At 36.6% G+C, this 15,080-nt stretch overlaps 2 protein-coding genes across 2 annotated transcripts; both read right to left on the reverse strand.

Annotated features, from left to right (window-relative positions):
* Positions 1–228: 228 nt before the first annotated feature.
* LOC145311815 (uncharacterized) lies at positions 229–4,143 on the reverse strand. Its single transcript, XM_080150808.1, has 5 exons — positions 3,748–4,143; positions 3,422–3,577; positions 2,907–2,941; positions 2,208–2,293; positions 229–768 (listed from the first exon to the last, which is right to left on the reverse strand). The coding sequence occupies exons 1-5, from the start codon at positions 4,103–4,105 to the stop codon at positions 723–725; spliced, it is 681 nt and encodes a 226-aa protein (XP_080006934.1). The 5' UTR covers positions 4,106–4,143; the 3' UTR covers positions 229–722.
* A 177-nt stretch (positions 4,144–4,320) lies between these two features.
* LOC145322967 (uncharacterized) lies at positions 4,321–13,887 on the reverse strand. Its single transcript, XM_080165388.1, has 10 exons — positions 13,809–13,887; positions 12,799–13,151; positions 11,692–12,403; positions 11,168–11,386; positions 9,942–10,142; positions 9,451–9,632; positions 8,981–9,127; positions 5,326–5,486; positions 4,540–4,580; positions 4,321–4,355 (listed from the first exon to the last, which is right to left on the reverse strand). Exons 1-10 carry the CDS (start codon positions 13,882–13,884, stop codon positions 4,321–4,323), a joined length of 2,127 nt encoding a protein of 708 aa, XP_080021514.1. The 5' UTR covers positions 13,885–13,887.
* Positions 13,888–15,080: the final 1,193 nt, after the last annotated feature.

The raw sequence follows: 15,080 nt of genomic DNA on the forward strand, positions 1-15,080 counted from the left end.
TTAGAGGAAATAAAATCTTATCTTATCTTAATGGGTAACTTTGTTCACCATAATTGTGGATATATAATATATACACCAATTCGCCTTCTATTATCTTGTCCATTAAGGTCTCTGAGCAATTAGCATTGAAAAACATTTATATTTTTAATGATTAGATTTCCATTCTATCAAACAATTACTGCATGACATATCAATGACGGATAATTCTATTTTTAAATTCAACTAAACCATTTTAATTTATCTGATAAAAAATACAAAAAGATTAATTGTAACAAAAAAACATTACGAGAACATACACAATAATTTCATATACTTATTTGAATCTTTTAAAAACTACAACTTGGCGCAATTTTTTTTCTTTAAAAAAAGTTTTAATTTTATTTCACAATTAATTTAGGATTATTATACAAAATTAATAAACGCAAAAATCATAACATTAACAGTTTTAATATCATAACCATAAGAATAATATTTATTAACAACAATACTTTAATTTTCATAAATTAGACCAACACAAATAAAAATCATTAACAAGAGCTGAAATAACAAAAAAGTTTTAATATTAAATCTAAATTATTAGAACTTTAAAGTGATTCCAGCTTAGGAATAAACAAAGAAAATAACAAAATATTGCACAAATAATTTAGCAAATAACCAAAAATATAATGGAGATTTTTTTAGAAGAAGCGGAGCTACTCTACAACTGGAATTCTTTTAACCGCTCACTCTTCTGGGGCATTGGGCGCACGTGGAGAATAAACTACTTCCCTAAAAGATTAAGATTATCAGATTTATATAAAAGTACCAGAATGTCTTTCTGTCTTAAGAAGTTATGTGCCTTTCTGTGTGTACAAAAGGATCTTCCTAACCGCTGAACCGATATTGTTCTTCTTTACAGTGAATCTTTTCAGTGTGAGCACTGGGAAGGTTAATAAAGAGATATTGCCCAGGGAAAAAATGCCTCCAAATTTTTTTAAAAGTTTTTCTTTTTAAAACTAAAACTAAAAGTGGGGGGTAGGGTCGACTTACCCCCACCCCCTCACCTTAAGTGCCTCAAGAGGATTCAAGGGGCGTAACCATGAGGGTGTGTCGATTTTTGAATTTCACATTAGTAGACATTGGCAAGGGTTACTGGGCCAATATAAAACCCTGTGAAACTTGAAAGAGGTTTTTTAATCCAAAAACAACGGGCGCGTGGGGGGTATACAAAGTGCCCGCCCCCTTATAAAACCAAAAATTGAAATTCCTTCAAACATAGGCATGTTGCATATCAAAATGACCGCATTGAAATGCTGATTACAGATCTGTAAACCGTTTTAAATAATATAGATTCAGTCTGAAATGATTTTCAAATAACCTACCAAAATGAACAATTTTGACTAAATCAGCTGTTTTTAGGTACTTAATGAGATTTTATTCAATATTTTTCAAAACGGTTTTCAGATTCGTAATCAGCATTTCAATGCGGTCATTTTGATATGCAACATGCATGTGTTTGAAAATTTAAATTTTTGGTTTTATAAGGGGGTGGGCTCTTTTCATACCCCCCGCGCGCCGGCAGCCATAAGAGCCAAGTCACTTTTGAAACTTGAATGGGGCTTATCATACATATATATGACTTCCACAACTTATAATAACAGTAAAATCATAAAAGGGAAAAATGGACCCACCCTAGTAACCATTAACTTCAATTTAAAGATTTTTATGTTATTTATTTATGCGCCTCTAGCCTCTAGAGGTAGGCATTTGAGTTCAGGAATATAACCCAAAACCATCACATGTCATTTATAAAGCTTCCCTGAAAATTACAACCCATTCGGTTAAACAGTTTCTAAGATCAGAAAAAAAATCTTTACTACTTTATATAAGACTAGCGGCTACGCCCCTAGAGGCCTCTAGTGGCACTTTAATTGTTTTTGTTTGTTAAAGTCTCTACGATAATTCTTTATGTTACGGATACCTTTTTATGTTACGTTGTAGTCTCCCAGATATTAAAAAAAATTTACAATTTTTTTTGTCATCTCTCTTGGGAGGGTGGTGGTACCCTCCCTCAAAATAGTTATAAACCTTCCCAGGACCTACCATTAGGAGAACCCGATCGGTTCAGCGGTTAGCGAGATCCTTCGGTACAGACACACAGACAAACAAACATCGTGATACTTTAGTATCAGGATACTGTCAACTGAAAAACTATTGAAATAGTTTACCTGTTCCAAGTTAGAATGTCTAGTTCACTGGAAGTTGTCTCGCTGTACAGATAGGTTGATAGTTCACTTCCTGGAATATCTTCGTCCTTGGTAGATAATAATATTTATTGGTGATTACAAGTACGATGGGACAGCGGAAAGTGTCATGTATGACGTCATCAAAATACGTTTAAAAGGGAAGGATGAGAGAAGTTGGAAAGGAAACCCTTAAAAAAGTGATGCATAATAGACATAATTTTATGACGTCACACATGACAATTTCCGTTGTCCCAGTACGATGCAAATTGTCATATTTTTCATAAATACGAAACAGAATATGTGTCTGTCACTGTTGTTCAATGATGATACACAAAATTACCCCTTCTGAAGATTACGATTACCTAGTGGTTTGGGACTAATGGATACCCAACTTAATGAACCAAAAAATCGAAATTCAATAAAACTACCCAAAGTTGTTAAGCTTACGAATAAGAAAACATTATCAATAAACTTTAGGGACTAAACTAGGGTGTAAGAAACAGCCTACTGTCTCCTCCCTCCCTGTTAAAAGGTCCCTAACATCTTGCTAACCGCTGGACCAATTGAAATAACATTGGCATCCCAAGAAATGTACCTTATTTTCATTACAAAGCTTATGGAGTATTACACATTCTCCAGGAAACACAAATTAAACAATACGAATTGAAAACAAAGTTTTACCTGGCCAAGAGAATAGATTGAATCTGTATCATTGCCTGTATAGAAAAAAAATATAACAATAAGGACTATTTTCACTCTATCCTCTATCTAATAAAGTAAAAGAATTTCTGTGTCTGTCTGTCTCTGTGTGCCGAAGGCTCTCCCTTCTGTCTGTTTGTGTGTACCTAAAGCTCTCCGTAACCAATAAAGAAATATGATACTTCTTTAAAGGGTAGCTTGTCATAGGTTCTTGGGAGGTTTATAACTATTTTGGGGGAGGATTCCACCAACCTCCCAAGAGAAATCGCTCCTAGAAAAAAATACCCTCCCTCAAAAAAAAATTTCTTATTCTTTTTTCTTTCTAAAACTACAATTGAAAGTTGGGAGTTGACTTCCCCTTCAACCCTCAAGGGCCCTATAAGTATAATAGAGGCCTCTAGCTAGGGGCGTAGTCAATAGTTTTAGAGAAAAAGAATGTCTTACATTTATACAAAAACATTAGAGCCACAAAGAGTATTTGTTTATACTTTGTTTACCTTGACTGAGATTCAGAAAGTCATTGATGTTCTCATTTGCTTGATCTGATCCTTGACTGCTATCTTCTTGATTATTATCAACTGTAGCAGTCATTGCAGTGGTATGATCGTTTACTTCATTTGTATTATCTTGGTTATCATCTTCTCGCAACATTTCTAAAAATAGATTATTGTCAGAGTAATAAAGGATCGGTAATATATAAGCAATACATATTTTTTTAATCTTAGAGCTTTAACTTTGAGCATACTTTAGATTCTCAATGTTTTCTTCTTTATCTGAATTAACATATATTTATATTTCATTTTGTCATTAATGCATAACTCACCTAGATTTAGGTTGATAACTCCAGTGCTAGTGTCATGAGTAGCATTTGTATCCAGATTCAAGGCCAGACATTCCAGCAAGTCAGCCCGACTCACTCCGTTTAATGGCTGATTCCCGCCAATTTCTTGCTGATTTTCGTCAGTTTGATCCAGTCCTCTAAACAGTACTGAATCTCCGCCATCTTGAAAGATATTACCGCCAAATTCCTCAATACAGCCGCCATCTTGAACAAGGTTACCACCTAATTGGAAACTTAATTCGCCATCTTGAAAATTAGTGACGCCATCTTGGAAATCGGCCCCTATCTCTTGAAAATCAACGCCACCTTGAAGCATGGGGAAAAACATCATTGGATCCATAGACAAAGAATTGTCCTCTACAAAGTTCAAGATATTTTTTTTAATGAACATAAAGAATTAAAGTCTAGTCTCAAGAGAAGGGCGGGAGATGACAGAAAATAGCTCAAAATACCAAGGGAGTAAGACCTTTATAAAGCTTCCCTCAAAAGTACAAACTATTCTGACAAGCATTTTCTGACAATTTTATCTTCAGGCCAAAAAAACAGCTTGCTACTTTATATATAAGTACTTGCAGCGGCGCCCCTAGCATCTAGAGCAGAAAATAGCATAGAACCATCTGAAGATTTTAATAACAAAAAACCACCTAGCACCATTCCAGGTCCTTTGTGAATCTTGTCTAAACTCTGTCGTATTTCTTATGTTACAGAAATAAAACTCTACTACTTTGCATGTAAGTATTACAAAGCAAATGAATATGAATAAAAAATCTATGCCTAGTTGACGGAGCAGATCTTCCGCTGTTTCACCTTCAGAACTAAAACAAGAACAACAATTTACATAAATGGATATAGAATGGTCCGTTCGTACATCCAGTAGGAGGGGATGGGGTAAAGGCAGTGAATGGGGGATTGTTATTTTAGACAGCTACAAGTTTCACTTTATAAGAGTACATGATAATATGTTGTAAGTTCCAAGTAGTAATAAATCCACTTTTACACGAGAGATAGAGAGAGGGGGGGGGGGGCAATGTACTGTAAAAGTTTAATCCCCCCAAATTTGATCTGCCAATTATGATCTTACAATTTTTTTAAAATGAAAAATTGGATTAGAATAAGATAGAACAATACGAAATTGTCCAAATAACTATGAACAGTTAGGAATTCCAGACAAATGTCGTGATATCAAAGGGTCGGTTTGTCTGTAGGATGTTTGGCCGCGAAATCATGCACTTTCAATCAATACAACTAATGAAGACCTAGAAGTTACTGATTTTATTTTGAATAGTTATTTATCTCATCGTATTATAGACAGCTTTCCGCGGATATCAAAATAAAAACTTATAAGATAAAAACCAGTTTTGTTAGCCCTGAGGGCCCGAAGGTTCGAGCTAACAAAACTGGATTGATTTTATGATTTTTATTTTAATATTTGTGGAAAGTTTTCTGTAAATTTTCTGTAATAATGTATTATCAGTATGGCTCAGAAGCGGTTATAATCCAATAGATGTTAATCAGTTTCGAAGCCATACTGGAAAATCTTTTAGTTCTGTATTATCTTACTTGTCTGATTCAGATTCTGTTTCACTGGTTTCTGCAGAATCCTCCTTGAGATAAAGTTCCAGATCTTGGAGAGTCCCTGTGTCAGTGTCACTCATATCAGTGTTTTCACTAGTTGCTTCGCCTTCAGATGTGTCGTTATGGCTATTGTCATTGTCAAAATCCTATAATATATCAAGCATGAGAGTAATACATAAAAAGATTACCACTTAAATTATACTCCCAAAACTTCTCTTTAAATTGCTGTTTCTTGATAATTATTAAAAGGTCGTTTTGGTGTTTACACTGATGCAGCCTTTATAATAAAATATAAAGGGGGGGGGGGGGGGGGTTTAATGCAACCATCTCGTAATCAGTGAGCAAATGGCACTTAGAATTCGAATTTCGAGCTGAAATTTTGCATGGGTAATCCTTGGTAGGTCTATTTTCCCTAAATCGAACAAAAAGTTGGTAAAGTAACGGCTGGCGGCTGCAGCTCAGCCGTTTAGCCGATTTTTGTCTTTTTTTTAGGGCAAATTCATCATTATTTACGTAGGAATCAACTTTTTAAAACATAGTTTTGGTTTAATTCATATTAAATGATAGCATTAACCATTTTTTAAATTTCTAGTAGCAGCTGCTAAACGGCTAGAACCGGCTGAAAACGGCTGGGAGCGGCCAAGAGTATGAAGAGTAGATAGGGCTTGTGACATGTCTAGGGGTAGGTTTTTATGGGTGCTGAGCTCAAAAATACTACTAAAGATAGTGACGGCCAATCCATATGGCAGCTGGGTAACAGCTGCAGCTCAGCTGCGAGCGGCCAAGAGTAGAATGAGTAGATAGGGCTCGTGACGTGTCTAGGGGTAGGTTTTTATGGGTGCTGGGCTCAAAAATGCTACCAAAAATAGTGGCGGCCTATCCATGTGGCAGCTGGGTAACGGCGGCAGCTCAGCTGGGAGAGGCCAAGAGTAGAATGAGTACATAGGGCATATGACATGTCCAGGGTTAGGTTTTTATGGGTGCTGAGCTCAAAAATACTACCAAAATAGTGATGGCCAATCCATGTGGCAGTTAAGTAATAGCTGCTGCTCAGCTGCGAGCGGCCAAGAGTAGAATTAGTAGATAGGGCTTGTGACGTGTCTAGGGGTAGGTTTATATGGGTGCTGAGCTAAAAAATGGTACCAAAAATAGTGGCGGCCAATACATATGGCAGCTGGGTAACAGCTGCTGCTCAGCTCCGAGGGGTCAAGAGTAGAATGAGTAGATGGGGCTTATGACGTGTCTAGGGGTAGGTTTTTATGGGTGCTGAGCTCAAAAATGCTACCGAAAATAGTAGCGGTCCATCCATATGGCAGCTGGGTAACGGCCACAGCTCAGCTGTGAGAGGCCAAGAGTAGAATGAGTAGATGGGGCTTATGACGTGTCTAGGGGTAGGTTTTTATGGGTGCTGAGCTAAAAATGCTACCGAAAATAGTAGCAGTCCATCTATATGGCAGCTGGGTAATGGCCGCAGCTCAGCTGTGAGAGTCCAAGAGTAGAATGAGTAGATAGGGCTTATGACGTGTCTAGGGGTAGGTTTTAATGGGTACTGAGCTCAAAAATGATACCAAAAATAGTGGCGGCCAATCTATATGGCATCTGAGCAACAGCTGCAGCTCAGATGGGAGCGGCCAAGAGTAAAATGAGTACATAGGGCTTGTGACATGTCTTGGGGTAAGTTTTTATGGGTACTGAGCTCAAAAATGCTCCCAAAAATAGTGGCGACCCATCCATATGGCAGCTGGGAAACGGCTGCAGCTCAGCTGGGGGAGGCTAAAAGTAGAATTAGTAGATAGGGCTTGTGGGCTGTAGCTGTTACCCAGCAGCAATATGGATGAGCCGCCACTATTATTGGTAGTATTTTTGAGCTCAGCACTCATAAATACCTACCCCTGGACACGTCACAAGCCCTATGTACTCATTCTACTTTCGGCCGCTCCCAGCTGAGCTGCCGCCGTTACCCAGCTGCCACATGGATGGGTCACCACTATTTTTGGTAGCATTTTGAGCTCAGCACTCATAAAAACCTACCATAAGACGCATCACAAGCCCTATCTACTCATTCTACTCTTGGCCGCTCCTAGCTGAGCTGTAGCTGTTACTCAGCTGCCATATATGGATTGGTCGCTATTATTTTTAGTAGCATATTTGAGCTCAACACCCATAAAAACCTACCCCGAGACACGTCACAAGCTCTATCTACTCATTATACTCTTGGTGGCGCGCAGCTGAGCTGCAGCTGTTACCCAGCTGCAATGTGGATGAGTCGCCACTATTTTTGGTACCATTTTTGAGCTCAGCACCCATGAAAACCTACCCCTAGACACATCACAAGCCTTATCTACTCATTCTACTCTTGGCCACTCGCAGCTGAGCTGCAGCTGTTACTCAGCTGCCATATGGATGGGTCGCCACTATTTTTGGTAGCATTTTTGAGCTTAGCACCCATGAAAACCTACCCCTAGACATGTCACATGCCCTATGTACTCATTCTACTCTTGGCCTCTACCAGCTGAGCTTCGGCTGTTACCCAGCTGCCATATGGATGGGCTGCCACTATTTTTGGTACCATTTTTGAGCTCAGCACCCATAAAAACCTACCTCTAGACACGTCACAAGCCCTATCTAATCATTCTACTCTTAGCCGCTCGCAGCTGAGCAGCAGCTATTACTTAACTGCCATAGGGATTGGCCGAAACTATTTTTAGAAGCATTTTTGAGTTCGGCAACCATAAAACCTAATCCTGGACACGTCACATGCCTCATGTACTCATTCTACTCTTGGCCTATCTCGTCTGAGCTGCGGCGGTTACCCAGCTGAGCTGCGTCCATTACCCAGCTGCCATATGGATGGGCCTCCACTCTTTTTGTTAGCATTTTTGAGCTCAGCACCTATAAAAACCTACCCCTAGACACGTCACAAGCCCTATCTACTCATTCTACTCTTGGCCGCTCGCAGCTGAGCTGCAGCTGTTACCCAGCTGCCATATGGATTGGCCGTCACTATTTTTAGTAGCATTTTTGAGCTCAGCACCCATAGAAACCTACCCCTAGACATGTCTCAAGCCCTATCTACCCTTTATACTCTTGGCGGCTCCCAGCCGTTTTCAGCCGGTTCTAGCCGTTTAGCAGCTGGTACTAAAAATTTTAAAAAATGGTTATAGTTATCATTTAACATGAATTAAACCAGAAATATGTTTTAAAAAGTTGATTCCTACGTAATGATGAATTTGCTCTAAAAATAGGCAAAAAACGGCTAAACGGCTGAGCTGCCAGCCGCCAGCCGTTATTTTTCCAACTTTTTATTCGATTTAGGGAAAATAGACCTATCAAGGATTACTCATGCAAAATTTCAGATCGATATTCGAATTCTAAGTGCCATTTGCTCACTGATTACGAGATGGTTGCATTAAACCCCCCCCCCCCCCCCTTATATTTAAACTAACCAATTCTTGTATTCAATATATTATCTATGTTGCAATTTATTTGTTTAGAAAACATTAAGAGTTGTCATTTAATTTTAGTGCTTTTTAGCCTATTTTTCGATCAATGTTTAGCAATACTCAGCAATCGGCCGAAAAAATTCTAGAAGTAATGGGAGGCAGGTACAAAAGCCCAGAACTGGCCTGCTGCGTTATACCTTAAAATCCTGGAAGTTGTCAGCTAGAGTTGAACTGAATGGAAACGAGGTGTGGAAGGCATTCTGGCGACTCAGTGTCTGCAGGCTGGGGTGACGTCTGTTCTCTTTGGGAGATGTCTCAAGCTCCGGAGTTATCATTCGAGATATCTAAATCAAATAAACTTTTGAGATTGTTGTATTTTCGAGTGGATTTGTAAAATTATATATAACTATCGGTTACGCCCCTACAGACCTCTAGGTATCCTTGAGAGTGGTTAAGTCGATCCCCTCCCCCTCACTCACTTTCAATTGTAGTTTTCTTTAAAAATTACTTAAGATCTTAAGAAATGAAACTATTTATAGACATGATGTGAACTAAATGAAAAAAATATGCCCTTTCCTCCCAAAATCTGTACAGAATTTCATCCAATGACATGACTGGAATGTACCTCCACTGTTTAGAGAGTAAGTCTCTAGATTATCTTAATTACCTGATGAAAAGAAGCGTTCTCATCGAGATTAGGGACAACAGCGTCGTCATCAGATTCACTAATCTCTGCCTCCTCATTATGAATAGCAGGAGAATCGGTTTCAACATTATCTTCATCAAATACATCTTTTCTCTCATCTTTGGAATCTTCAGAGAGGCTTTCCAAATCACTGACGTGAGAGTCTTTTAAAGAAACCTCTATGATTTTTTTTGTCAATTATATTTTTAAAACAGCATTACTAACATTATATTTTTGACAGAGGTTTTTTGTTGGTCTTTAATTTTTAAAACAACTTGAGATAAGGAAAGACCTAATTAAAGAAAATTTGGTTTAAGAAACCTTAAGTGCTCAGCCGCATGTTGTGACACCAAAAATAACTTTAAATAGACGAAAACATTGTTTAAGTAAAAAACCAAAAAAAATATGAATAAAAAGGTTAAAAAACATTTTTATAGGTATAATTGAAACCATAGAATTTCCTTGTATATCACCATCATGCTCATCTACTCCTTGATTGTCATCATCAGTAATGCCAGAATCATTATTATCTGCTACATCATTGGTTGACGATTTGTTGCTTTGTTTCTCATCACCCTTGTTTTTAACTGGTGTTTCAAAACAATCAACAAAAGCACTATCATCCGGATTATTAGCATTGCATTCTTTATCTGTGCTTGTATTTGCATTCTCGACTATAAAACAAGGACAAATGTGTAAAAAGTAGTGTAGCTAACACAAATTTTCATGAAATAAGAACAGTATTTAAAACAAATATTTGTGCATTAAGGGGGGGGGGGGGAAGTTCTGACACATTTGCGTAAACGGTGAGTATAGGCTTTATCTTTGGACTGAGAGGATAGGTTATTAGGGATAAAATCATTCTTATATGATGAATTTCCCCCAGATTTAAGATTTTTTGGATAGGCCTCCAGGTTCCGGAGCTCCAGGCCTCCAGGTGGTCTCTGTACAGGTAAAAAATGAAAAAAAAAAAAAAAAATTTTAAAGTTAAAAATCAACTTATAAAACAAAATATGCATATTTTTTCTTCAAATATGTGAATAATATTAAAAAAGATGCATATTTTGTTTTATAAGTTGACCTGTAACTTAAAAAAAAAAATTTTTTTTTTCAATTTTACCTGTACAGAGACCACCAGGAGGCCTGGAGCTCCGGAACCTGGAGGCCTATCCAAAAAATCTTAAATCTGGGGGAAATTCATCATATAAGAATGATTTTATCCCTAATAACCTATCCTCTCAGTCCAAAGATAGAGCCTATACTCACCGTTTACGCAAAAGTGTCAGAACTTCCCCCCCCCCTTATAAGAACTTAATTAAATAGGTACCTAGTTTATTTTGAAGAGTTTTTTAATGATTTGTAGTTTAGTGTTTGACTTATTTTTCTGTAGAATAGCAGGGATGAAAAGGACATTTGGTTGTTTTTCATAATAAAGTTTTCTTATTCATTGGCTTAATAACTATGGGGACTTTTAATGAATTTTGATTGGTTGGTTTATCAGGTGCAAACGTTTCAACCAATAAATGTAATCTATTTTGTGTATCATCATTGGGGCACGGGATGTAAATCAATTTATCGACTTTGCCCTTTATATCTCTGGTAAAATAGGCTTCAAACTTATTCAATGATATAAACTGATGTTAGACTTGGAAAGCGTCGCTTCTATTGCCAATTCTTCATTTTATTTGATTTCTTTTACCTGAAGGCCCCTTGTGGTTATCGCCATCACATGTAAGCTCCAGTTCAGAGTTAGGATTCAGCCAGAGGACCTTGCAGGCCTGCGGAGCCCCGGAGGGTTCCAGGTTGAATGCAGCCCAAACAGGTGTAGCCATGTTGACAATAGTACCAACATTTGGACCCATGTGGATAAGAGCCCCACCAATGTTGGTCACTCCTTCAGTTTTATTTCTGCTATTTTCTACAAAAAAAAATTATTTTACATCATGTTAACATTTTTTACGTAATTTGAAGTTAAAAGTATAGGTTGTATCCAGGGAGACATTGGATTATTACACCAGTCCCCAAAGTTCTATAACAACGTTTTCTAAGCTTAACAACTTTGGAGACTTTTTATTGAATTATGATTGGTTGGTCCAATAAGTAGGTTGTCCAATCATTTCAAACACATATTAAAATCTACAGAAGAGATATTTTTGTGTATCATTTAGAGATGTACATCAATTTATCGGTCTTATCCCTAAAGATCCCTGGTTGCATAAATACCTTTGATGAGATGAGAAGATCTATACATTAAATTGTGTGATCTTGCAAGTGCCTCATTATTTCTGGTCTGCCACAGCTTCCGAGTATAATCAGCCATCAGAGCGAAGGCCTTCTGCCTGTTGTCCGGCTTAGAATTGGCCCCACCGTCAAAAATTGCGACGCTTGGAACAGCATATTCGCTTATACGAAATTTTTTTGATCCTAAGGGTTTGTTTTCACCTATTTGCTGATTAGAATCAAACCTCTGACCCAACGAAGATTGCCTTTTGATAACCTGTTGATTGTCGGAGTTTTTTATTATTTCTCTTGAAGGCGTAGCTTTTTCTTTTTCAGGTTCTATTTCTAGAAGCTTTTTGGTAGCTGATGGGTTGTTCAGCTGCAGCTTTTTAGCAGCTGGCCGTTTATTCGCTGCAGGATTTCCTTGATCAACAGAAAGAGGCATCTTTTTAGAATCTACAAATTTTGTTTCATCTTTTATTGTAGCATTTTGATTTTGGGGCATTTTATGATCATTTGGTAAGTTGTCCAGAGAGAGCTTTTTAGCAGCTGGAACTTTAAACCTGTCATCCATAGTCCAAGCCTGGCGGCTGTTGCTAGCTGCTGAAGTCTTAATATGGCGGCTATCTAGGAAACGGACAGCCCCTGGGGATTTGTCCTGTTTAGTGTTCTTTCTAACGATCAGGTTTGGACTTTTCTTTGTTTGGTCTTTGGCCTAAATAAAAGTCAGCACTTTCAAAGCAAGTTAAATTCCCTTAGTAACCTAAAAACTTTTCATAATACTAAAATCAATAAAAACGTAGACCGATTTGTTTATAAGAAGAGCATAAGAAACAATAACTAACATCAAATAAATTTCAATAGTTTAAGTTTATGTATAGAAAAATGTGTAATATTGTAAAACAGTAAAACATTTAAGCGACAAGTTATTGAATAATTCGGTTGGACGGATTTATATAAACTAGGTATACAGAAGCTATGCTTTTCAACGAAGCAGATCATAGTCAATTACAATGTATATTGGCCTATCATTGGTCATTTGTATTGTACTGTCATTTTTTGTAGGCACTTTAAGCTGCTTCTCTTTCAACAAGATAATGCATAATATACCTGAATGCCAATAATTTGTTGAAGATCAACACAAGACTCCATCAACTTGTTGATCCCATCTGGAATATTCTCAGAATCATCACCTTCAGTCTCGTCGCCAGCAAATATTTCTTTGGAGGATTTTTTAAGCTTTTTAGTTGGACTCTTATATAGAGTAATGTCATCATCAGAGGAGAGATTGTCGCCAGTGTCGGAATCATTTTCAGAGCTACGTTCACTGTAATCAGAGTAGTCATCATTGACCTCAACGGGAGGAGTAGCTTTTTCTTGATTGGTTGATGAAGATTGTTTTGTTTGCATGTTTGATTTTATGTCGCCATGATGTTGAACTGTATTGCTGTACATCTGCACATCTATATCAACAATTCAACTTAAAATCAGAATGTATATTTCCTCAATAGAAGGGGGGGGGGGGGAGTATTTTAAAAAGGAAAATATGTCGTATTTTGACTATATAAATTGGAGAAAGAAATTCAACGTAGTTTCGAAAAATAGCTCACCTTACTTATATCTACAACATTTTTTTATAATTTCCTTTTGGCATTTTACTATACCTACCTAATAGCTTTGGTAAAATGTTTTTAGATTGTTTATACTGCGCTAATAATGGATATTATTGCCCTTATTTAAAATATTATCTTACAGTGCAGTGTAACAAATGGAACCATATGAAAAATTTGCAGGCTATGAATGCTGTAAATCGATGTATTTTTACGACCTAACGTCATTTTGAACAGTCAATAGTAAAACTACCTCAACCTCAGACAGAGGGGGGACAATGGGCTGTTCATTACACTATTCTCAAAAGTTACATAATAACGTTTCCTTATTCGTTAGCCTAACTACTTTAGTGAATTTTGATTGGTTTGTTCATTAAGATAAGTGTTCATACGTTTCAACCACTAATTCTAACAAATAAGGGGTAATTTTGTGTAACATTATTGGGGATGTACATTGTGCATATATTTATCAGCCATTGCCTTATGATCCCTGATTGATTATAACTTTACCTGGATCCGACCAACGTCGAACCTTCCGTTTGTGACAGCTAGAATCACCCAGACTCAAATCTGGGACTAATGACATTCTAAACCTAGAAAATGCGATATATTCCCACAAATGAAAAAATACTAAAAATAAACCTAAGAGTATGATTTTGACTCATTAGAGGACAAATCCAAGTATTGTCAAATGCATTGAAAAAGTCAAACTGTATCAAAATAAACATTTCATCTGGTCTTTCGGAACTAACAAAACTGGTTTAAATCTTTTAGCAGAAATACGATGCGATACATGATTATTATAATTCGATAATTTTGTGGTAAAATTAACACAACTGCTACTTTAGAGTTAAATTAATGTAGATTTTTAATACTGCTCTTATGTATTGATTAATATCTAGATCATACAAAATTGAAGTGAAAACTATATGCATTTTCCAAAAAAGATTAATAAAACCAAGGAAAAGTGCAATTTTGGTAAGTTTTAACGTAACTTTGTCAGTAACCGTTATCCCGCATTTTTTAGCGGCCAACTTTTCACAATTTAAAAATTATGTTTTTGCCTTCAGTCGGGACAGTAAAGTAAAATGATCTCTGTGAGTACCAAAGGCTCTCGATAACCGCTGAACCTATACGGTTCTCCTTTGCAGTGTAGCTGCTCATAAGTCCTGACAATTTGGGGGAGGGAATCATCTCCCTCTCAAGAGAAATATATATTTTGTTAAACAGAGGATTTCAAAACATAGATGGATAAGAAAACAAATTTACGTGCCAATAGAGGCCTTTAAGGGCTTGGCCGCTAGTTCATAAAATAAAGTAATATTTACAACGACAATTAAACAAAGATTCTTTTATACATTAGTTTTACATCTAAAAATAATCTATAATTCGGATACAACATAAATTTAAGTATGAAGAATATAACACAATTTATTTTTATTTTTATTTATACATATTCTTAATATAATCCATATACACAAAAATATTCAAATTTATATCCCGACTAAAAATTTTGAAAGAACTACAATTCTAGAATAAATTAGTACAATTCTCGTAGGTAATAATACAATTTAAAATATTTAAGTTAATAATAAAAGGTAAGTCAAAAGCTCTAAAATTACATGGTTAGAAATATCAAAGGCACAAATAAGAAATACAGGAAGAGATAGGACATTGGCATCAATATTCTGTCCAAAAAGTAAGCGAACTAACATTCTGAAATTTTTAGCTCAACTTTTTACGTCTTTAAAACAGGGAAGAGACAATGGACTATAAATTGCA

This window comes from Acartia tonsa, chromosome 1 (genome assembly GCF_053477335.1).
Source record: "Acartia tonsa isolate MP-2025a chromosome 1, ASM5347733v1, whole genome shotgun sequence".
Taxonomy (NCBI): Eukaryota; Metazoa; Arthropoda; class Copepoda; order Calanoida; family Acartiidae; genus Acartia; species Acartia tonsa.

What these genes read in the sequence shown, in the direction of transcription:
- LOC145311815 (XM_080150808.1), bottom strand. Translation starts at nt 4,105, where the DNA reads ATGGATCCAATGATGTTTTTCCCCATGCTTCAAGGTGGCGTTGATTTT. An exon ending in AGTTATCAACCTAAATCTAG is followed by an intron (nt 3,578 to 3,747) that starts GTGAGTTATGCA and finishes ATCTATTTTTAG; the next exon opens with AAATGTTGCGAGAAGATGAT. An exon ending in CTTTCTGAATCTCAGTCAAG is followed by an intron (nt 2,942 to 3,421) that starts GTAAACAAAGTA and finishes TTTTCTATACAG; the next exon opens with GCAATGATACAGATTCAATC.
- LOC145322967 (XM_080165388.1), bottom strand. Translation starts at nt 13,884, where the DNA reads ATGTCATTAGTCCCAGATTTGAGTCTGGGTGATTCTAGCTGTCACAAA. An exon ending in TCGACGTTGGTCGGATCCAG is followed by an intron (nt 13,152 to 13,808) that starts GTAAAGTTATAA and finishes TTGTTGATATAG; the next exon opens with ATGTGCAGATGTACAGCAAT. An exon ending in AGATCTGCTCCGTCAACTAG is followed by an intron (nt 4,356 to 4,539) that starts GCATAGATTTTT and finishes TTTCTGCTCTAG; the next exon opens with ATGCTAGGGGCGCCGCTGCA.